Source organism: Scardinius erythrophthalmus (genome assembly GCF_964197995.2).
Source record: "Scardinius erythrophthalmus genome assembly, chromosome: 15".
NCBI lineage: Eukaryota > Metazoa > Chordata > Actinopteri > Cypriniformes > Leuciscidae > Scardinius > Scardinius erythrophthalmus.
Genome location: NC_138235.1, coordinates 28,457,678 through 28,482,053, shown reverse-complemented (window position 1 = coordinate 28,482,053; position 24,376 = coordinate 28,457,678). Strand labels below are relative to the sequence as shown.

Genomic DNA, 24,376 nt, shown 5'->3' with positions numbered 1-24,376 from the left:
CAGCCCTTCAGAACACCACCCACGTTTAGCAGGTAGTGGATTCACCATTCAATTAGCTTAATGAACTTAGCAAAGTGATTTGTAAAAGCAGTCTAGGGATAATCCAGGCAGTAGGGGGAAAAAAATTACTTAGCTTTTTCTCTACTTCAGCAGATGGTGCTCTTGGCAGCGGCGGTGCGAATGTTTATTTGTGTGTTTTGAGCTGTAATTGGAGGTTTTTAACAGTCATCATCGTCAGGGTTATAATCAGCCTGTAAACACTCAGGAAATGTGCCTCTTTAAAGCGCCGCCAATCCGTGGAAGACCGGGCGAGTCAGTCGGCGAGAGTGAAGAGGAGGAAGCCACACGGAGACACACTCAAACCTTTCTATTAGGCCTAACCTTTCCCTGATTAAAGCATAGGCTGTTAACCTGGAGAGCCGAACGCTGATTTGGCAGGGCTTAAAGCACGAGCAAATGAGCGAATTATGTCGGGGGTTACAGTTTAATAAGAGTCTACCTACTGCCTTTGAAGGCAATGGAACTAATTTGGTGGAGATTGCTGTGGCTGGAGAGTGAATTGCAATCGTATGGTCGAGGAAGCGTAGGCCTGTTTTTCTATGTGTTTATAGTTCTTGGTAATGACTCTGAGCTCCGTGAAGATGACTCTGTCAGTGTTAGGGCATCTATCAAGCGGAGATAAAAGGCTAAATTGCCCTTTCAAGATCAGCCCCCACATTGTTAGAGGTTTCGTATATTGAATAGAGATAGCGCAATGCAACTCCTTTTCAGGAAGCACTGATTTTTTTCCCTCTTATAAAATAATCTCTTTATATCACTTCCTTCGCTGTTTCTGAAATCGTGTTTATCTTAAGCTCAATATGATAATAATGTTTGGATTCAGAATACTTGGCCAAAACTGTTACAATTACAGTGTTTTACATATATTTCTGTCTGATTGTAGGTTCTCTGGGAGCCAGCACTGTGGCCATGTGCACTGTGCTTACCAGTACAGAGAGCATTATCACTGCATGGACCCTGAATGTAACTATCAGGTGAGTACAACAGCCACAAGCAGGATTCAATATGAACTCTCACCAACTTTCTTAATTCACCCATGAGTGGCCAGTGTTGCAAAGCGCTAATTTTGGATTATTTAATCTTTATTTATTAATTTTAACTTAATTTTATCGTGAATTCAAATGCAAAAAGTGGGTGTCCTTTCCTCCTTTTTGATGATAAATGAAATTATGTCAGCTGGGTAATTTTTGCAATCTGATGGGCACGGTTCAACACACTTTAATATCCATCCCTTACTGCTGGAAATCTAAGCGCCTTGCTTCTCTAAGACAACATTATAATGCAGAGAGTGTCACAACACCATTTTAAAGCTCACCTTCCAACTTTTAGGCTTTTATCTTGGCTCCGTACTGGCTTAACAGGTTTAGATAGATGAGGGCTATTTCTCAAAACTCAATCAGACTGACAATGGCTTTCCTTTTTTTTCATAGTTAATGGTAAATACTTTCAAAAGATGCCTCCTTTTTTTCCTAAGGACATCTGCTAATACTCTTGGGCCACTCATAATCCCCTTTCACATTATTAATCTGATCCATGTCCCCAGAGTTGTCATGTTCAGCACAGCAAAATCAGCATTAAGCAGATCAGAACACCGACAGCAGCGGCTCATGCGCATATGGTGGAAAAGAGCAGGCAAATACGGGCACATTTGTCGAAGACATCAAAAATCCTCCTGCAAAGAGAGCCGCACAGTCTTTTCTTTATCAAGTCCTCTCTAGTCATAATCTCCCACTTCATTTTTAATCATCTGATTACATTTTTCATTATAAACATCCAGGAATCCTGCTGAAGACAACAGGGCAGCTGTTGCATCTAAAAGAGACTTATTCAGCCCAGCAGGCTGCCTCTTGTTATTCAAGTACAATTCCTCAAACTGTAAGCAGAGCTGGTTCAAAAATCCTGTTGAAGCTGTCCATTTTGGATCTTGCATTGCTTTAGAATTCATTAGCTGTGTTCAAAAGTTGCAAATTTAACTTCCACGCTAAATTGGAATATCACATAAAACAAGCTCATACGTTTGTTTATGCGCAATAATTCATTGGCGTTTCCATCCGAAATTTTTTTTTGCAATATCCCAAAATGCGCATAAAAATAGGTAGATGGAAATATAGCTATAGACACTGTTGTACATGCACATCATTTTCTGATTAAGGTCAATATTCTGGGTAAGCCTTTACTCTTAGATTTTTTTTATTATTTTTTATCCACTTTAATCCACCAATGTATGCCATGAAGTTTCTTTAAATGTTTGTGAAATGTTAGTTTGCAAATCTTAATATTCTAAATATAATTTAAGTGACTTACAATTCTGATCAATTCAAGCATAAGCATTGTTGCAGCTTAAACAGTAGAGCATGGGATTGGCAATCTTATTCAGATTTCTATAAACCCAGAACTTTGGCTTAATCTGGTTTTGGCAGTCAGGTTATGGAATTTACATGATTCTTACAAAATTAGAATATTACCATATTCGGATTAATATTGGAATTTTCCTGTACATGTAAAGGCGTCAGTGACTCTTGGCAGTTTAGTAATGACAGACAGGAGGCTGTGCGTACCCCAGCTGAAAGGTGAGGCTCAGATGAACTTGTTTTTGGAATTGATAAGTCATTAAAATGTTACATGACACAGTGGTGGAATATTATCCTGCGGTTGCCAGCCTTTGCTCCTCTCCATACCGGCCCTGCCTCTCCTTTCATGGCCATCCTGCAATGCGATGGGAATCCTAAAATAAATGTCCACACGACCGTGTGGCCACTCTTCTAAGTACAGAAGCCCAACTGATACAATTTCCTGCTGTTTTCCACAGTTCCGCTCAGTGTGGCCGGATCTAGATCAGTATCTCTTTTTATTTGTTTGTCGACATCCCAAATTCCTGTCATCACCGTTTGTTGGGCATTGGCTCATATATCATCTATTACACTTCTTTTGAAAGAGGAATGGAAATGTAACACTTTATATAGCCAAGATTTCAGTATTTATCTTTGTGCATTTATATATATTTATTTATTTATTTTTTGCCTGTAAGATTATCTTCATATGTGGGCAATGAGGTTTTGTGGATGTTTCTGTCTTGTTTTTTTCTCCTGTTGCTCATTTATGTAGAAAATATGGATTTACGTTGGAAAAGGCTCATTGATTTCAGCTACTCTTGTTTCAGTTCCTGTAATATTAGCTCAAGCCCAATTACTGCAGATTTGGTTGCGCTGATCTCTCAAGAGTGAGGTTTTTCCCCCTACATCGCTTTGTCTCCCCCACCCCCTAGACTTCTCCTTGGTGTAGGAGATTTTAATTTTGAGGAGGAGGGGTATTTTAGCATATTTCCTCATTATTATTGTCTAACCCTCCACAAAACTGTGCTTTAATACTTTAATTAAAAATGGAATCATATTTCAGACGGGAATTAAAAAAGAAACATTTTTTGGTTGCCTTGTTTGTTTGTTTGTTGTCTTTTCCCCGTGCACGTTCCAAAACCATCTGCATGGAACAGGATTTTTCAGAAGCGGAGAATATCACAACTGTGATCTCGCATGTCATGTGATCCATCTTAATTAGAAATAGTGAAATAAAATGTAATTAACAGTCTAGTTCAGAAACCTTTTGTTGAAGCAGCACATTATGCACAGATTCAAACATCAGGTGAGCTTTTTGAGTCTTAATGCTATGCTTTAGGTGTGTATAGTGAGTGTATAGGGAGTCTATAAGGCAAACTCAGAATGAAATGCACCCTTCAAAGTACTCACTTTTAATTGTTCTACTCTGCAATACGAGTATTGAAAAGTAAATTCACCTTATACCTGCTGCTACGATATGCACCATTCACCCACCTGGCTGCAATTTTCTGCAATGCTCTGCAGTTGTTGCATGAGTAATAAAAGAACGCATTGCTGGTTTCCTTCAGAACCTACACAACACCTCCCCCACCTTACTAACTCTGTATATCTGTTGTTTACAGAGATTCACCAGTAAGCAGGATGTGATAAGGCATTATAACATGCATAAGAAGAGGGACAACTCCCTGCAGCACGGATTCATGCGTTTCAGCCCTTTGGATGACTGCAGTGTGTACTACCACGGCTGTCATCTCAACGGCAAGAGTACCCACTACCACTGCATGCAGGTAAACCACAGCAAAAAACCCTAGTTTGCAAAAAAAAAAAAAAAAAATGCACATTCACCCTTATACAGACACATGCAAATATCAGTTCCTCTGCTTGGACAGGATTTGAGAAAGAAATATGGTTTCACTTTATTTCGATGGTCCCTTTAACACATTCTGTTGACTATAAGTAACGTTGTACCTACATGTCTTTTAACTCTCATTAGAGTTTTAGTAGAGTATTAGTAGACTGGTAGGGTTATGGTTAGAATAAGTTGACATGTAGTCGCAAAGTTTTTTACAATCAACATAATGCTCAAAAGGGACCATCAAAATAAAGTGTTACCAAAAATATATATTTCAGGGTATATTTACTTATAAAGTCTTAAAGTCTTATGAAGTCTTAATTCGCCCTTACACATTTAAGGCCTTAAAATGTCTTAAATCGGACCAGAACGTCTTAAAGTCATGACATTACATGTTTCATGCTTTGCAAAAAAATGAATATCTTCCAATACAAATATCTAAACATCTTTAAATTAAGATACATTTACTTGAGATGAAATCTTGAAAATGTGAACAGATTCTACATTCCTTGCACAATAATAACGTTAATAGCAGCAGGCAAATAGCACAGATTTTTGTACAAAGCAATCTATGTTGACATTAAAGTACTTCAACTTTTTCCTCGAGGCCTATATGAACATTTAAGATCACTTTTTTGTTCACAAGACAGAAGGTGTCAGAATAAATAAAATTAAAATAAAGGCATGAACAGGATATGGCCCTCCACTCCCCTCACCACCTTTCTCCCTCACTCCTTAGTTGGCATGGATAAAATTCTGTGAATTGTTTATACGAACTCAACATTTTTCATCTTTTAGTACCAAGTGGCGATTAATTCCCACCAGATCTGTTTAATTCTTTACATCTGCTTATTTTCAAGGTGTCACTTTCGAGCCGAGCTCTTTTTCACCACAGGCAACAGTGGCCCAGGACTTAAGATATATTCTCTTTTTTTTTAAGCCTCCCTAACGGCGTAATTGTTATTAGACATTTCAGCTCTTGTTTTAACAGCAGTGAGAACAGGCAGATGTTGGCACCCGTTCTCCTGATTTACGGAGAAAAAACAGAGTGGCATTTTTTTCATTGTTTGACTGAATATGGCCAAGTTACCCTGTTTGCACGGGTGAAAAGTGCCAGAGATGATATACAATTGCTGGTTTTAATTCAAACATTAGTTCACGTTCGTCTGCTGCCCAGAGGGCTCCTGAGTGCTGCTGTTGAGTAACAGAGCCTTTCAAACCGAAGTAAGTGACAGTCTTCCCGAACAACCCCCCTGACTCTTCTACTAAAGCATAGACCTCTAATATAGACTTAAAACCTTAAATGGAAAAAGGTTTCAACCACACGCCGCCTCGCCATGCTGCTTTTGCATGCCACATATTGCAAATCACAAAATTTAGTCCTGTCTTTTATCTCTTTGAAGCTGTTTTCATGAAACGCACACCTGTTTTTTTCGGGTAAAGGGTTTGCTCTTCATATTTTATGAGATGTCTCAAGAGTATATTTTTAACAAAGCTCAGATCTTGAGAAAATGTTTCCTGTTCATCTTTTTTAGGTCACCTGTTTCTTTGCTCCCCACATTGAGTTCATCACCAAACTGAGCTATTTTTGTGTCACATCTCGAGTTGTTGTTTTCATGTCCCTGCAGACTACAAGAGCTCAAGCGCCAAGCCACTTTTTTTCATATTGAGCATTTTTCATCCAGTGCAACAAAGTGAAACTCACACATGGTGTTTATTTCTATACCATGCTCACGCTTTCTCATGAAAGCATTTTTTTTTTTTTTTCATTTCCTGTCTGTCAGGTGGGCTGCAACAAGGTGTACACGAGCACGTCTGATGTCATGACTCATGAGAATTTCCATAAGAAAAATGCACAGCTGATCAACGATGGCTTCCAGAGGTTTCGCGCCACCGAGGATTGTGGGACGGTCGCGTGCCAGTTCTACGGGCAAAAGACCACCCACTTCCACTGCAGGTACAATGGTCGCACCAACTCAACTTAATGTGTCAACTTCAGTACCATTTTTGAGTTTAATGCTTCGCCTTTTTCGCCTCTCAGGCGCCCAGGCTGTACCTTCACCTTCAAGAACAAGTGTGACATTGAGAAGCACAAGAGCTATCACATCAAAGATGACGCTTACGCCAAGGATGGCTTCAAGAAATTTTACAAATACGAGGAGTGCAAGTACGAAGGCTGCGTCTACAGCAAGGCCACCAACCATTTCCACTGCATACGCCAAGGCTGCGGCTTCACCTTTACCTCCACCAGCCAGATGACCTCACACAAGCGCAAACACGAGCGCCGCCACATTCGCTCCTCGGGTGTGCTGGGCCTCACTTCCTCCTTCCTGTTGCCCAAAGAGGATCAGGACGAGTCCAGCAATGATGACCTCATGGACTACTCCGCCATTAGCAGCAAGAACTCCAGCTTAAGTGCTTCTCCAACGACCCAGCAGTCCTCCACCGTATCGCATCTGCTGTCCACTCCCATCACCACCATGTCCTCCAGCCACAGCGTCAAGCCCACTGCCGCTCTGCCTCCAGCCAGCCGCATTTCCACCCTGCTGTCCCAGGCTCTGCCGAGCAATGTACCCATGGCCCTGGCACTTTCCAACAGTGCACTGGCAGGTGCTTCCAACCCCTTCTTCTCGCTCATTCCCAGAATGCCCATGACGCTCACCCCCTCTGCCGCTGGCCTGATATCCGTGGCCACCTCTGTAGCTCACTCCATGCCCAACGATTCTCTACCCCAGACCTCCACCCCGACTGGGGACCCAGCTGCTGCTACCGTAGCTTCCACTCCAACTTCATTCGCTGCATCATCCATTATGGAGAAGATGTCGGCCAGCAAGGGTCTGATATCACCCATGATGGCCCGACTGGCAGCCGCTGCTCTGAAGCCCTCCAGTAACATGGATGCAGGTTTGTTTCCTCTTTCCACATAGTATCAACTTATGATCATTCAGATCAGTGATTCTCAACTGGTGGATTGCACACAGTAATTCTAATATGTATTAGTATATTTCTTAATGTAAATATTAGTCATTAATATTAAATATTCAATTCATTACATTTAATAATAATTTAAATAATTAGAATCATTTTTATTTTAGTATTGTAAAAGTATTTTACAATTTAAAATTCCTGTCAATACTGATTCACCGATAATTATTTTATAATTTATGGCTGATTACCAATAAATGGCCGATATTAAAATTCTATTTTATCTCACTGCGTTTAATCGTGAAAAATCATCAGTTCTTTGGGTCACTGTGCCCATGTGTTTCTCTGTTCCTATACCCATCAGTGAAAGGGCACTTTCAGGTCATCTTGCTCATGCTATCCACAGACGCTACACAAACTCTGATTTCAGGATTAAGGCAAAATATTAAAGGGCTGGTTTGCTGCTCTAGTCTTGTTATTGCAGCGATCATTGTCATGATACCCACAATCCATTAGCAGATAAGTGCTGAACTAGTGAGTGGGCTCTGTAAAGCTGCCTCTAATAGCATTCTCAGGAGGATCCCAGGGCCTGTGTTCTACATGCTTCCTCATCACCGGCCTCTTATCTGAGCGTGCACTCGTTCCAACCAAATGGAGCCTGAATAATATTAAGTTGAGAAATTGGAGGTACAAAGCAGCTTTTTATATGCACTCTGATATAGAGGAAGAAATATCAGAAACTGGTGAAGCAGAAATGACTCAGCGCTCCAGAGAGGGCTGTGTGTGTATGTGGTGGTGTGTATATAAAGGCACTACTTGTTTCAGTATGAAAACACTGATGTGGAGTCTGTGAAGTCCTTACTCTCTAGGCGTTTTAGGCTAGTAAGCTAGTGGGTTTCCTTACAAAAATAAAATACTGTATTGTGAGGGTGTCATGGCACTAATTGATTGCCATATTCATGTAACATCCCAATGCTTCTTTTTTGGGAGGTATGGGAACAGGATCCTGGGTGTAAGATTAGGGTTAGCTAATATATTTGCAGAAGATAAAGGGTTTCGGCTGCTATAAGGCTGTCATAGCCTTTACTCCTTGTCTCTTTGCAGGTGTAGACTTCAGAAGATCAGATCTTCTTATAAAAGTCCTACTGCCCTACAAGAAGGCAAATAAAATTAGCATATTCTCTCATGTGTGAGCACCTTGTATTTAGGTTTGGTAACTTCAAGAAAGGTAGAGAAATAAAATCCCCTACTAAACAGAATTGAGAGTGCAGATCATAATGTGGCATTGCTAATTTTACACGTTTGCTCAGAAAAGACGTGTGAACAGGACATTTGGGTAAAATATGAAGAGGATGTGGTCAGAGCTCAGCGTTAGAAATGAGAGAATGATGTTTACTGTGACTATCTTTGTTGTTTTGTTTTTTTTTACTTTTTTTGCAGTCAAGGGCCAGTTTGCAGAGAAACACATCTCAGTCTCGCTGCATAAGAAGAGCCGATTGCTAATTTGTTCAGGTGGCGTTATTTCCTAGTTGAATACTCACTTTTGTTTAAGTCTACGTTCACCCCCAGAGTGTTTTGGAGGATCTTGAAAACGGAGGGGTTCGCTAATTAGACACCCAGTACAAATGATCTTTCATGAGTTCAGTAACTTTGTTGAGGTAATTACACAGTAACATTATTCTTGGATAATTTCCAGAAAAACACAGCGTTGTGAGCATGTGCCCCCCCCCCCTTGCTCTCTTAGATCATCGCCGATTTTTATCATAGAAACTGCAAAGCTGAAGGTTTAATGAGACTCTCCTCACGTGGTCGTTATTTAAATGTCCCTTGTTAACGTCAGACAGTTTATCCCCAGAAAAAAAAAAATGAGAGAGAAAAAGAAAGTGAGAGCTTTGTAGAGGTCTGATGTAGGGCACAGTCATTTACGGACAGGCGGCGAGGTTAATATCTGTACGACGTTCTTCTCACATAAAAAGACCACAGATCTGGATGGATTGGAGGTAGAGGAACTAGGCTAGTTTTAGGTGCAAAGACAGGCAGTAATTAGTCAACTGAGCGTTACACACAGTAAAAGAATTTATTAGGATGTGATGCGCCTAAAGCAGACACATCACAATGAGTCACTAGTTCACCTCCATAACCAACACAACGAGTCAAAGCACATGCGTCAGGAAAGTTAGAGTGACACATCTGATAAACTTGTGTTTGTGTGTGGGCGTTCGTGTTTGTGACCCAGAGGAGTGTCTCTCTTCTCTTTTCACATGGTTAAATGCCCTCTGAACTGAAGGCCAAGGGCAGGGTGGGCACTAGCTGTCACTTTTCCTCAGCGGGCCTGGTGTCTTAAACAACATTCACCCGACCTCGCAATCACTGCTGATGCACTCATCGCTCCATCTTTGTGCCTTGAACTCCTAGCTGTTTTTTAATAAAATACCACTTACTGGCTACCAAAAGCCCGGCTTTCTCTGTATAGCCTGAGGACAAATTAATATTTCAATCATTTGGGGATTGGAGGAAAAGCCAGGTCGCATTCCCGTCAGCGTCCCTCCCGCCTCCTTCCTCCTTTCCACATCGTCTGCATACCTATTTGAAAATCCGATCGAGAGGTCACGCTATTTGAACCAATCTGATTGGCTGTCACCTCTAATCTGACGGACAAGCAGATGTTCCTTTTGGGCATGCTCCTTCGTCCATCGCCGAGCCAACAAGGACACACTGCGACGGCAGGGAGGGGTGGGCAGTCTGAATCTGCCACTTTCCCTCAGCATTAGCATGCCTCTTAATGACCAGTTAAGAGGCAGGCCCGCAAATGAGTTGTGACAAGCGCTGCTGAAAACAGAGTCTTTTTCCCTCATTCCTGCTGCCTCTCAATCAGCATTTAAACGCCTTGACGGCCTGACATAATTCCGCAATAATTATCACTCCTGGTCTTCTCCTTGGCCGGGACAGAAGTCAGATTGGATATCATCACGGCGGAATAATGCTGACCAACAATAACTTTGTTTTTCTCTTTCTCTCTCCTCAGGGATGGGGCAGCAGACTCAAGCAGGCCGGTTTAATCCGGTCGAGGTGAAGCAGGAGCCGGCGGATAGCGCTTTGACGGCCCCCCAAGACTCTGTCCAGGAGCACAGCCTGGACCTGAGCAAGAAAGACCACAGGTATCCCATCATCCTCCCCCTCTCGGCTCGCGCCCAGGCCCGCCCCGCCCCACTGTGATTTATCTCTCAAATAATGCCGTATTGTGTTAATTAGTGTGAGTGCTCTTGTTAAAACCCCCTTCACAAGGTGGGTCTGTGGAGTGATCAAGGAGGACGAGATTTACACGCTCCCTCCTTCTCCCACCACGAGGCCTCCTTTGAGGAAATCCATCATATGAATGCAAAAATTCTCCCATAATACCCTCTTTTCATAATGCACGTCAAGTATGAGGCATGACATGTTTGCACATTCATTTAGATGAAAGCGTGTTCACATAAACCCTAATTTCCAGCCTCCTTCCCTTTTTTTTCTTCATTGTATATTCGCAATCTCGGATAAATTATAATATTTACTGTTCTCATGCAAATCCTGCCTAAACACTGTTCATTTTGCATGTTCTAGCGCTGAATCAAACGGACACCCTGCGCCGGGAAATACATCTCTTTTATCCTCACTTATGAATAAGGTAAGATTCATCCATCAAACGCTTTTCATCCCAAGACAAATTAGCAGGATGCAGAGGGGGCTGTTTGTTTTTTAATGTTTCACCGCTAATAGGATGAGTTTGTATCATTTAAATTTTCCAGCCATTTTTCATACAGTGTAATTTCAGTCCGCCGCTCGCAAATTAATATAATAAAGCAGGAGCCGGTTGCCACGGCAGATATATAGAGATGTTTGTTTTTTGATGAGCTGTTTTGAACTCTCCGTGCATTTTTTTTCCTCTGGCTTTCTTCTTTTTCTCCTCCATCTGCTCTATCTTTATTTATGGACTTTGTAAATTATTTGATTAAAAAGTCAGCGCCAAGAAAAAAAGAGCAAATGTCACCCTCATTTTTTAAAAAGACGAAATGGTGGCGAACAGATATTTAAATGTTGTATGTTTTTGTGGGGATTAAAATGGACATCGTTTTAATCATACATCTTCTATGACTAGTATAAATGGTCTGCATGTACCATTACCTTGATGATTTAAATAGAAAACTCGCTCTAGTTCTCCTGACGGCTTAGCTCAGCTCTCTCTCTCTCTCTCTCTCTCTCTCTCTCTCTCTCTCTCTCTCTCTCTCTCTTCCTGTCTCTCGCTCTGGTTCATATACAAGGCCGAATTGAAACACATCTGAAGCCTCAAACATAGAGTGCACAGAAACCGTTGTGTGTTTTTTTCCTCGAGTAGAACTAGTGTTACTGTGATGAAGCATGCCTAAGCATGTGTTTATCTCTGTAGATGAATCCTGGTTTCTTCAGTGCTTTGGATCTGAAGTCAGAGCTGGAGGGAGCTCAGGCGGCAGACGGCTCAGACGCAGCTCAGTATCTCAGTAGGGTAATGAAGAGGTCGTGCCCAGAGAAACACACTGAGCTGTGGAGGACCTACCTGCGCAGGTGCCTGAAATCATCTTGTGTCCCTATAGAGTCGTTTACAGCTTCAGCTTTACTTTTCAATGTTTCATCCTCACTACTTTTCTTTTAGACTTGTTTAACTCTTTCACACTAGCTGTGAGTTAAATGTGTGTGGCTTTCTTTCTTTCTTTCTTTCTTTCTTTCTTTCTTTCTTTACTGTTTAAGTGAACTAAAGCTAAACCGTGAAAAGAAATGGTGAACAGTAATACACCTGAAGTATACACTTTCCTTTTATACATGTATATAAATTGTAACCTTAAATCATGGACATGTTATTTATGTCAGTGACTATCAACACGTGTGCCCAAATAGATCTTCCATTACAGAGAACACAGTCGTGTTTTGGCTCCACATCCTCTGTGTTTTGTTGAAGCTGGTGTCTGGTTTTTGTCACCATCTGTCTTTATGATGTACCCTTTTGCTTGTCAGTGCCATCCACAGTGTTTGTTCCCAGGTTGTTATGTGGAAAGAGAAGATTTATCCAGAGCATGTGATGTTATGTACAGTATTTAGTTACAAAGCCCTAGCAAAAGGTCCCAGCCAGAGACACGCTGCTTTTGGCTCAGGCGTAGTTCACCTAAAGAACCACCTTATTCAAAGTCAGATCCTCATGAGCTAAACCGAGAATACAAGAGTGTGTTTGAGTAACTGACCTAAATTTACGAGCAATTTGACTCTTTTCCTCCTTTTAAAGTTTCCCCCTTTTCTCACATGTTTGTACAGGTATGACACTGATGATTTCTGTGAAGGCCAGTGTGATTTCCTGCACAAGATACATTTTCATTGCCTGGTGGAGGATTGCGGGGCGCTTTTCAGCACATTGGACGGAGCCATCAAACACGCCAAGTGAGGAGCGCTCTGGTTCTGGAGCATTACAATCAAACATAAAGTTTTTAAATGTTAGAGTTCACGCCAACACACAAGTGCACATACACACAAAATTTACATGATTATGATCTAGAAATGTTAATTTGCTGCTATGTTTGGTGGCTCTATTAGAGCTCATTTAATGGGTGGTGCACCTCTCTGTCATTAGCTTCCACTTCAGAGCCAACCTGAAGGTTAAAACGGAGCCCCCTTTCAACGAGAGCAAGGAATCCAACGATAGCACCCCTAATCAGATGGCTGCCCCCATTTCCATGGCCAAGACGCCTCCCATGGAGGTGCCCAGCCTGGCTCTGTCAGGGGGTTACAGCTCATCCCCCTCACTCCACGCCTGGAAGCAGCTGGCCGGATCGATCCCCCAGCTTCCCGCTTCCATGCCCAGTATGCCAGCCACTTCCCCTCTGGCCACCACATCGTTGGAGAACGCCAAGCCTCAGGTCAAGCCTGGCTTCCTGCAGTTTCAGGAGAAGTGAGTAGACACTGCCATTTTTGTAAATTCATAATACCGTGGTGGTGTGATTTGAATGGGCTGTGCTGCCTGTATTTCCATGTCTTCTGTGCAGTTTTAAATATCTGACAGACGTTTCGTCACGCTTATCTCCCACAGTGATCCTTGCCTGGCCACCGACTGCAAATACTCGAATAAGTTCCACTTCCACTGTCTGTTTGGAAATTGCAAATATGTGTGTAAGACATCCGGGAAGGCTGAATCACATTGCCTGGACCACATTAACCCCAACAACAACCTGGTGAATGTGCGAGACCAGTTTTCCTACTATTCTCTGCAGTGTCTTTGTCCTAATCAGGTGAGCGTGACTTCCAGAGGTAATATTCTATCAAACATTCTTTATTGTGTCTTTTTTTAGTGGCATATACACTTTCAAAGGTTTGAGGTTGTCTGTTATATTGTGAAATATTATTACAATTTAAAAGAATTTATTCTTGTGATGCAAAGCTGAATTTTCAGCATCCATTACTCCAGTTTTCAGTGTCACATGATCCTTCAGAAATCATTCTAATATGCTGATTTGGTGCATTTCTTATTATTATCAATTTTGAAACCGTCATTTTTTTCAGGATTCTTTGATGAATGGATTATTTCAAAGGAACAGCATTAATTTGAAATAGAATTTTTTTGTAACTTTAAAAATGTCTTTACTTTCACTTTTGATCAATTGAATGCATCCTTGCTGAATAAAAGTATTAGTTCTCGCATAGGTCCCCTTACATACGTAATTTTACTCAAAATACTAATCACTACTCCTACGTATTAAATTTTGACCCATAATATACGACTTTCTCAAATAATAAAAATTATTTCAATGATCAAAAATAATAAAACTATAAATCCCTTGCATTTATGCCTTTGCAATGTATAGCAACATGTTAAAGCCACTTATTTGCATAAACAAGCACCATGCTTTTTCCTTTTTTGTTTTCTCAGAAAATGAACAAATTCCATTTAAAACTCAGAAGACAAAGACTTCTGAGAAAAAAAACAAAAACACCGTGGAGCCCCCAAAGCTGTATAAAATAAACAAGTTTTGCTTTTCATCAAAAATTCCATCATTAATAGAAAAAAGCCCTCCCCTTACTGCAACTTGCATTTGGAGCAAAACCTGTTTAAATGAATTCATTTATGCGTCCCATCCCCACTTCTCGAAGCTCCCCCTCCTCTCCAGAGTAGAGTGGGTTCTGTTTATGTGCTCCTGGGGGAACTGCCTCTCTGGAAACAGATGGTCGTGCAGAAACAGGTTACATTGCAGAGGACACACACATGCGACGCACACGCAGACTAATGAATTGATAAAAGAGCTGTTTTAGAAATAGATGAATCGCCAAATGAACTAATTGGCGTGTTGTTATTGGGGTCAGCGGCTACAACGTGAACCTAAACTTCAGATTCTCGCTGGTCAGTGAGGCTGGTCCTGTCACATGCTCTGAGAAAGAAAGAGAAAAAGGATTTAATGAGCAGACGTAACCTACTTCTTCCCTTTGGTACCCTGAGTAATGAGTAACTAACTGACAAATGATCAGACCTCATTTTGGTTCAAAAGATGGTGTAGTAATGCTTGTAAATGAATGTAATATCTAATAACTGTAGAAAACCAAACCGTTGAGACATAGACAGCTGCACAAGATGTTCTCGCTCTGAGTTTTGTTTATTTGCTGTTCTCTGCAGCACTGTGAGTTTCGCATGAGGGGCCATTATCATTGTCTGAGACCTGGCTGTTACTTCGTCACTAACATCACCACCAAACTGCCCTGGCACGTCAAGAAGCACGAGAAAGCCGAAAGACGTGCCGCTAACGGGTTCAAATACTTCACCAAAAGAGAAGAATGTGGCAGACTCGGTAAGAACCACATTTTCATGTATTAAAAGAAGCCACGGATCACAGAGCTCATTCTGTCATTATTTACTCAACCTCATGTAGTTCATAATCTGTATGCTGGTTTGGAAAGACATGAATGTGAAAAAAGAATGACCATATTTCCATTTTTGAGGTAAACTGGTCCTTTAATCCCCCTCAATCCTTTGGAAATCTGATTTTCTTGATTCATTGTGGTTTGCCAAGTAATTTGGTGAATTCAGCATTATCAAATCTTACAAATCGTACATGTTCCAGCCTCCCACACTCTTTATTGTTTCGATCACTGTTCACATTAGTTTCTCATGTTTCCAAACACTCTGTTTATTCGTTCACTCTCCCACGTTATTTTCAAGCAGTGACTGCAAGCTCGCTGTTTGTAATACAACTGGAAGGATCAGAGATGGTGTGAAATCAGAGATGATGTAACTGTAATTTCATATCAGTGCCATCACCTGCTATAAAAACACTTTTTCCGTTGGCTCTGGCTACAGGAAAAGTGTCGTTCTCCTTGTTGAGTTGGTAATTGTCACGCTGTTTGCAGCACAACAAACAGCACAGGGCGTAAAACGGCTGCGCTCCACACTTATTCACTGAATTTTGAGTATGTTTCTCAGAAGCTGTTATCTCATTAGTATCTGTGCATTGATATTTTGTCAAGTGAATGGTTTACATTGACAACAGAGTCGGCACGCTAGCAGTCGTTTGCATTTTGCAGAACAAACACGTCTGGTGGAAATAAAGATGGTCTCATCTCATTGTAAAACTGGGGACGTTTTATTTATATTACAGAAAACGGGCCGAGAAAAATGGTGTCTGCCTTTTTGTCATACATTAATACTTCAGTATTTATAGTAGGCAATCAAACAGAGGTTGTTTTCTTGGGTATATTTAACCTGTCAGGAATGAGCAATTACATATGTTTGTTAATTACTGTGCCTGTCGAGCTCAGTCTGTTTGTGTTGCTCTTTTTCAAGCCTCGATCATCATCACAAGCAGGCAGATTAAAAGTTTGTATTTTATTTTCTCTACTCTCCTCCCCTTAAAGGGAGAGTAGACCAAAAAATGGACACCCTCATTTCGACTAAAACCCATCGGATTTTCTTCTTCGGAGGAGACGTTTGGTGGAATGTCCAAGCTGCTCTTTTCCGTACAGTGAATGCTGTTGAGAAATCAAATGACAACAAAATGTCTGTATAAAATAGTCTGTAATGTATGTCTATTGAATAAAACAGGTTGAGTAAATGATGACAGAAGGTTCATTTTTGGGTCAACTATCCCTTTAAGTCGAGAAAATAACATTTATTTAAGAGTGGAAAGTATCACAAGTGTCCACAGAGTATAAGGTCTCTCCTGTTGCGTTGTTAGTGGTATAAACCAGGGACATATGACAAAAGCAAGCCATAGAGTCATAAAGAATTGATGGTTCAGCTGGACTGGGAAAATGGTATCCATGGCAGCTACATTAAACAGAACACCGGCGATGAGGTTACCAGGATCTGGTGGCACAAGATCCCTGATATTTCAACATGTGCTCATATTTACTCAACTCTGCCGTTTTAAAGTACATCACCCTTGTGTACAAAAGCAGTCTGACAACAGGCGGCTTGTTGCTTGACGCCACGGGTGCCATGGTAACGGACAAGCCAGCACCTGCCCTGAATGCTACTCTTTCAATTATTTCAGCACGCATTATTCACAATAAAATTATTACGAGCACCCTACAATATTTGATTAGTGCGCAGAGGCAGTCTTTAAATTTGAAAACATATAGCAATTAAAATCTGTAGGGCCCTTTGTGTAGAAAAAAATAAATAATAAAAAGCAAAGGGACAGGCGTGAGGGGGAGGAAACACACCAGCAACAGATAGGTCATGAAAAATGAATTTAATATGGAAATAATTGTGTGTTTACTTTGGTTTGCAGGGTTGTGCATTATTGCTTCTCCAAATGCTGAATGTATTTATGTAAATTCCAAATTGAATATAAGATGTCATTGTAATAAAAGAGCACCACAGGTCTAATCTTCAAAAGGTTCGACTTTCCCAGTGTGACACTGGACTCATCTGCTCTGTCTCTCTGCATTATGCAGGCGCGGGACGGAAGCACAATGTCCTCATTACCTCGTTGAGAATCCATGATATATGTTGTCCCTGAAACCCGGGCGCGATGAAGACGGTCTTTGCTCAAGTTAATTTTGTCGCTCGTCTCTTGCAGGGTGCAAATACAACCAAGTTAACAGCCACTTCCATTGTATCCGTGAGGGCTGTCAGTTCTCCTTCCTGCTCAAGCACCAGATGACCTCCCATGCCCGCAAACACATGAGGAGGATGCTGGGTAAAAATTTCGACAGAGTTCCTTCCCAGGTACGAAGAAATTTACGTGCACAATTATAATATAAAGTTAACTTTTACTCTAAAAATTTTATATCATTTTAAGTCAGCCCCTTTTTTCAGAATCATATTTTTTTTTTAACATGAATTCAGTGTTAATTGATTTTTGCAAGCTATTTAAGTGATTCAATTATTTTATCCATTGGCCATTTGTAGGTCTCTCGTGCCCACCGACATGAAGAGATGCAGCACATGGCCGGTCTGGCTTCGTCTGCCATGGTAGGCAGCCACCCTAATATGACCCCCAACTTCTCCAGCATGATGGAGGACAACGATGACTACATGGACTACACCGGCGGAGGAAGCCCACTGGGTCTCTCCTCAGAGTCCTCCAATCAAGACCGCAGTTGCACCAGCACCCCCGTGGGCAACGATAGTTCGCCAGCAGGTGAGTCGACCTCAGCAACAAAACTATTTCATCGCAATAAACATGTTCAGCCTCGCATGTTTGACAACATATGAGAGAGATTAAATGATACCACAGGCTCAGTGTGGCCAGTGGAGCAAATTTTCAGAGATTTATCTGGTCAATCAGTCAATCAAATTTCATTTTGTTCCTTGTGATTCTCTTTGAAAAGAGAAACATAAAAACCTGCACCACGTCTCACTGAATTCTCTGTAGCTGACTCATAAAGCTACGTATGTTGCATCAGAGACACCAAATGTTTCCAACTGTAATGATATTTATTGAATTATAAAGCACTAAATTTGTCATCTAGTATTCCACACATTAATGCCATCCCTGTGGCGACTGCATAACAGAGGCATCCCAGACTTTTCTCATCTCTACTGTCATTGAAATCAGCAACACACAGAGGCAGCACAAGTTGTTCATTTTCTCTAGGCTTAAAGGTGCTTTTTTTGTGGAATATGACAGAAAATGTACAGATATTAATATAATGGGTGTCCTGGGAACAACAATAATCAGCAAAAAATTATCTGAATTCAAAATAATTTTTAGCCAATCAGAAAACTTGTGGAGGGTGGGGTTTTGGAAAGAACTTGTGGGGTTGAAGGGGTCTAATTCACTGGCGAAAATTAGCAAACTGGCTAACAATGCTATCAGCACCTTTAAATCTGGGCCTTTGCTCTTTGAATCTGAGCTTTCCTTCGTTGAATTGATTTTTATGGGTTCACTGTTTGATTTCAAATGTTATCTTCCATTCTCATCACTGTTGCTTTCGTCTGTTGTCTGACTTTGGTTACCATTTGGCTTTCATTATTTCATTACTTGATCTCTTTCCCTTTTTACCTCCCCACCCTTGTGTCTTGTACCTTCCTGTCTCTCTGTTACCATCCTTCCTTGGCACCGTGTCTCTGTAGGACCAGGCTGTCAGGTCCCTGCCTCTGCCACCACTACCTCTGCTGACTCTCCTCCTTCTCAATCTGCACCTCCTCCTCCTCCACCACCTCCTCTTCCACCTCCTCATCAGCCTGCACTCCAGAGTCAGCCTCCATCTCTCTCCTCGGCTCTTCTCCGGCCACCACTCCCCTCACTCCCATATCTCCTCTCCCCATCCTGTCTATCATACTCTCTGCTCAGCGCCTCTCTCGGAGCCACTAGGAGTGTTGTCATGCCAACCAACACACCAGCTTTCAGCCCCATCATTCCTACTTCGTCTTCGGTTAAAAATGACGTCCCTATAGTGCAGGACGCTGCAGGTACCTATCTCGTCTCCACCCGAACACTGCAGCTCTAGAGTTACAGTAGTTTGTACTATGGGTAGCAGTTACAAAGCCATTAAAAAGCATTAGCTAGATATAACTCTTTAGCTTTTTACACATGCAGTGCAGTTCATACAAGTCACTGTGGCTTGTGTAGTACATTGCACACCTGCCATTAGGTCCACTGTCTAAAATGCTGTCCATTAGTAGCCTGCTGTAAAGGGCTGGTTTAATCATGCCAGGCTTTAATAGAGTCATGTGATTCCTGCTGGCCAGGACAGGGAACACATCATTAGCACTGACCTGAGGCTTATGGGAGGGTATCCTGCTCTCCCATAAAGCCAGATGTACGGAAGCACCTCTGAACTCTCCCAATGCCTAGACGTGACAATCCCGTTAAAATGTCACCAGTACATCATGCAAATGGAACTGTCTCTGTTTGATTATGGCATGGAATCACATTATGTAGTATATTGCTGTAGGTAGCTTTGATAGGGCATGTGGCTACTCCTGTTTGCAGAATTGCTTTGCTGCTTGTCGTTCTAATTGAAGTCTAACTTGTATACGCCTTTTTTGCAATCAGGTAACACCATCTCTATCCCCACGGCAACTGGCGCCAAGAAACGCTTCTGGATCATCGAGGACATGTCACCCTTCGGCAAGCGGCGCAAGACCGCTTCGTCTCGCAAGATGCTGGATGAAGGCATGATGCTGGAAGGGTTCCGCCGCTACGACCTCTATGAGGACTGCAAGGACACGGCCTGTCAGTTCTCCCTGAAGGTCACCCACTATCACTGCACACGGGAGAACTGCGGCTACAAGTTCTGCGGCCGCACCCACATGTACAAGCACGCCCAGCACCATGACCGCGTGGACAACCTGGTCCTGGATGACTTCAAGCGCTTCAAGTCTTCGTTATGCTGTAACTTCCCCGATTGCCAGTTCTCTGGCAACAGCACCCACTTCCACTGTCTGCGCTGCGGCTTCCGCTGCACGGACAGCACCAAGGTGACGGCGCACCGCAAGCACCACGGCAAGCAGGATGTGATCAGCGCCGCCGGATTCTGTCAGTTCAGCTCAAGCGTAGACTGCGAGGTGGCCGACTGCAAGTACAAGCTCAAGTGTTCGCACTTCCACTGCACTTACCCAGAGTGCAAGCACACAGTGGTGGGCATGTCCCAGATGGATTCCCACAAGCGCAAGCATGAGAAGCAAGAAAGGGGGGAGCTGCCTTCGGTCTCCCCCAACCAGGATGGCAACCATCACCATCACCACCACCACCACCACCACCACTCTGGCCTAGCTGTGCCCCCAATGCCCATGAATCTGCACCCAACCTCACCTGGCACACCGGGGCTGACCCACAACAATATGGCCATGTACCTCACTTCAGAAGGGGCAACTGGTGAGTATGAGCTTTCGGGCTCAACGCTCAACCTTGACAGCTCTCTGAACCTGGGGACGGACACCAACAACTCCTTGTTCTTCCTGAAAAACGCTGCTGGGTTGGGCCTCAGCGACTCCATGGACCTGAGCAAAAAGATGCACCGGGAGCCACTCTCCCTGGCCACCAGTTCTGGCCCTGCTGCCTCAATGGGCCTGAGCAACCCTCAGGACGACACCACCGGCACATCCGGCGATCCCGAAGATGACCTCTCGCCCGAGGAAGAGCCGTTAGCCGAGGAGGATGATGACGACGATGACGAGGAAGAGGAGGAAGTAGAGGAGGACATGAATACAGACTCGTATGAAGATTCCATGCCAGAGCCAGAAGTAGACAAAGACAATGGAGAGAGTTTCGATGCTTCCATGAACCACGTAGAGACTTCCCAACTGGATAAAGAGGAGCCGGAGGCCGAGCCCTAATCTATGCTGTAGAAGGAGAACTATGAATTCCCTGAACAAACGCAAGTTTGAGTGGCCTCATTTATCATGCTTAGAGACGCTGCAGATGACAAGAAAACAACCAACTACAAGAAAAGTGAAGGCCCAAAATGATTTATTATGATGTTTACAAGATGACCAACATTATTAATTTAATTATGCATTAAAAAATGAACAGAGAAACAGACAGACGAGGCCCTCTTTTACACATGGGTGGCTATGTAAACCTTTTCCTACACATCAGTCTTTTGTGTGTGTGTGTGTGTGTGTGTGTGTGTGTGTGTGTGTGTGTGTGTGTGTGCATGTTTGACTTTAATTTATTCGATTTCATTTGTTACTTTTTGTGTGTGGAAAAAATAAGGAAAAAACAATCTCTCTATATATGACTATCTATATAAAGTAGATGTGTGTGGATGTTAATGTACATTTTAATTGCAGTCACTGGATTGCAGGACCCTCGTACCAACCTGAAAGCAACGAAAAGCGTACATTGCAGGAAATCTTTTATAAAGAATGTTGCTCACATAATTGATTCAGAAATACCCTGTGTCATTATTATTATTATGAATATTATTATTGTGCAGGGGCCTGCATCAGTGCTTTGAGTTCTATGCTTCTCCGTTGATCAGATGATTTTTTTATTATTATTATTTACAATTATCACAGTTCTCACTTAAACCTGCTGTCATGGTCAGTGGTGTCATAGGCTCCATTCCATGTGGACATTCGCCTGCAACTTCAGGACAAACAAAAACAAAAACAATGACCAGTGACTGCAAAGCTTCAGGCCATAAAGCATTGATCTCAGTGAATGCTAGCTCTCACTTGATTTCTGTTCCTTCTCCTTTTCTCAATGAGGACCCATTTGGCATTGCATATTCATAGTGCACTTTTGTATAGATGAGAGCAGATACTCAAGCCTCTATTTAAGACGTTTTGTTATCTTTTACATAATTGCATTAATATGGCTTTTTGTTTGTTTGTTTTTGCATTATTCTCTAATTGCACAGGCATGACCAGGTGACGTGGGGGTGCCTCACTGTAAATGGGTCTGTTTTGACGGCAAGAGTTATCGCCCCCCTGTGTTTCGGAGAGTTTGTAATGTGATGATGGTGCTACTGCCCAGTATGAATGGGAGGAGATTACAGCTATGTCTTTGTTTTGCTCCACAAATAGATGTCCTAAAGTGTCCATCAAACACAGATCAGGAGACAAGCGTCTCTGAATGTAGGGAAACGTTTGTAGGTGTTATTTTTCTTTCCTTTTCCCTCCACAGTTTCTGTAGCATGAAGAAAAAAAAAAAAAAAAAAAAAAAAAAAATAGTTGCAACAAAGTGAGGATGGAGACTGGCTTTTTGAAGCTTCTTTTTTCAGAAGCATCACGTATCTATTTCTAAAAGAAGAGGACACATGGAGAGAGACTTTCTTTTCTAGAGGGCTGAATGGAGGACAGGCATCACAAAGGCACCATGATGAATGCTAGCGCCGGTAGCGCTGCTCGGAAAGTGTGTGATTTTATGAATTGTACAGACAGAAAACAATGTTTCAAGCTTTTGTTTTCTATTTACAACAGCTGTGGTTTCACTCCAATAATAAGAAGTTATTTAATATTTATGTGACCTTGCAATGAGAAAATTCTAGGGTGTTTTATGCACTTTTTAGGTTCATTTTTACCTTTTGAAATGATGACATATATCTTTTGACAGGGAATTTGCTTTACAACGTTGTTTAGTTCACTTTGCTTTGATGCACAAATAGTCTTCAGTGTGACGAAGAACTGTTGTTCTGTGTTTTATTTAAGAAAAAAAGAGAAAAAAAAAGAGTTTTTTTCTTCGCTTCCAAGATTGGATGGTTTCAATATGAAACAGGCATGCTAGAACCTGGCTTGCTTAACGAGTAACACTAATGATGACTGTAATTTAAATGAATTCTATACAGAGGAAATTATTGCAGTGCTTCGCTCCAAATTACAAAAAAAAAGATGATTTTTGTTTACTTGGCCTCCATTGAAGATAAACAAAGAAAAGCAAGGCGAGGAAATTAATTCTTTCCTAAACGTGGCTTTGAACGAACTATCAGAATATAGGCAACTAAATGTGTAGATGGTTATCTTTGAAATATTGTTTCAGGAGGGGGAAAAAAAAGGTTGTATAGTATTTTCTTCTGTAAAAACTATATATGAACAAAAATGCTCTTTGATTAAAAGCTTCCTTTAAAAAGAAAACAAGGAGAAATAAAGAATAAAAAGTTCAAAACTGAACTAACACCAGAATAGTTTGCTTGAATGTGTGCGTGAGAGAGCGTATGGAAGCGTGTGTGTGAGGTTTTATTGTTATTACCATGGTTTCCCCATAGTGCTAGAGGAATTAGTGCTAATTAAATCTATATGAGTCACATTATTGTAGCACTGAACAGTGGAGTGTATTTCTACCTTATACGCAAGGAAGTCATCATTTTCAAAGCTGTATATCACGTGCGCTCACAATAACGATGATATCTGCATAATTTAATACCATCCACAACTCTTTGTTTGCTATTGTTTTGGTGTTTGTTTTATTTAATTGAACTTCTGTATTTTGCATATGGCATGCCCCTTTCACAGGCCGTTTGTTCTCTGGTCTCGAGTGCAAAGGCGCAGGACTCACACTGAAGCAGCTGTTTGCCTGGGAGATACTGTGCACTTGAATACATTTTATGTGTGTAAAATAGCAGGATTTGTAAAGAGTCGAAATAAAGAAATTCTAATTATTATAACAAGCAAATGTTCCACACGGTGTTTCTCCAAATCATGGCTTTCTCTCCCAAAACGCAGTGTGGTAGTCTTAGGTAGCACTGCTGTGCTGTGGGGAAATGGTTTAACGAGACTGCGGTTAATAAGCAGCTCCCGCTGAGACTCACACCGTTAAAGGGCACCAGGCCCCGGGTCCGTGCTACGACGCAGAGGACGCCCGGCAGCGCTGCACATACGCTGAGGATGACAGTATTTTAACATCTTTTTTATTTTTCTCTGAACTGAGCATTACAAACAACAACGGAGCATCAAATTCCGACATAGTCGCGGGGCCAGGGGACAAATGCTCTCTGGTGCATTTTGGGAAAGTTTCTAGCACTCTAAAACGGTTTTGGGTGGTTGTTTTTTCATTGTTTTCTTTCATTGTGCAGGATGCTCGTCGCTTTGACCAGCGTATACCATCCAGTCCCACTCGCTACAGCTGTTCTCTTGCCTCACCCTCCTCTTCCTTCTGATGTGTCTTTAAATAAAAACGTGTAAAGCCACCACCATCTGTCTGCCAGCTGGCATCCTGCATATAATCTTGAAGAAAGAAAGAAAAAAAAAAACTATGGAAATTATATTACACAAAAACCAGACGGAAACAACCTCCAAACTAGCGCAGGCTGCTGTTGAAACAACAGA

General features: G+C 41.9%; 1 protein-coding gene across 8 annotated transcripts in view; it reads left to right on the top strand.

The window, feature by feature from the left end:
* casz1 (castor zinc finger 1) overlaps positions 1-21,151 on the top strand; it is a 180,774-nt gene extending 159,623 nt beyond the window's left edge. For 7 of the 8 annotated variants that reach the window (XM_081386277.1, XM_081386278.1, XM_081386275.1 and 4 more), the window contains 15 exons: positions 944-1,034; positions 4,016-4,180; positions 6,030-6,202; positions 6,287-7,149; positions 10,196-10,328; positions 10,771-10,834; positions 11,594-11,748; positions 12,490-12,612; positions 12,803-13,120; positions 13,259-13,457; positions 14,834-15,005; positions 17,238-17,386; positions 17,570-17,801; positions 18,737-19,075; positions 19,662-21,151. In XM_081386277.1, coding sequence (XP_081242403.1) covers positions 944-1,034; positions 4,016-4,180; positions 6,030-6,202; positions 6,287-7,149; positions 10,196-10,328; positions 10,771-10,834; positions 11,594-11,748; positions 12,490-12,612; positions 12,803-13,120; positions 13,259-13,457; positions 14,834-15,005; positions 17,238-17,386; positions 17,570-17,801; positions 18,737-19,075; positions 19,662-20,944 — 4,459 coding nt within the window. In that variant the 3' untranslated portion in view covers positions 20,945-21,151. The remainder of the gene's footprint in view (positions 1-943; positions 1,035-4,015; positions 4,181-6,029; positions 6,203-6,286; positions 7,150-10,195; positions 10,329-10,770; positions 10,835-11,593; positions 11,749-12,489; positions 12,613-12,802; positions 13,121-13,258; positions 13,458-14,833; positions 15,006-17,237; positions 17,387-17,569; positions 17,802-18,736; positions 19,076-19,661) is intronic. The other variant, XM_081386280.1, reaches the window with a different exon arrangement.
* The last annotated feature ends 3,225 nt before the right edge of the window (positions 21,152-24,376 follow it).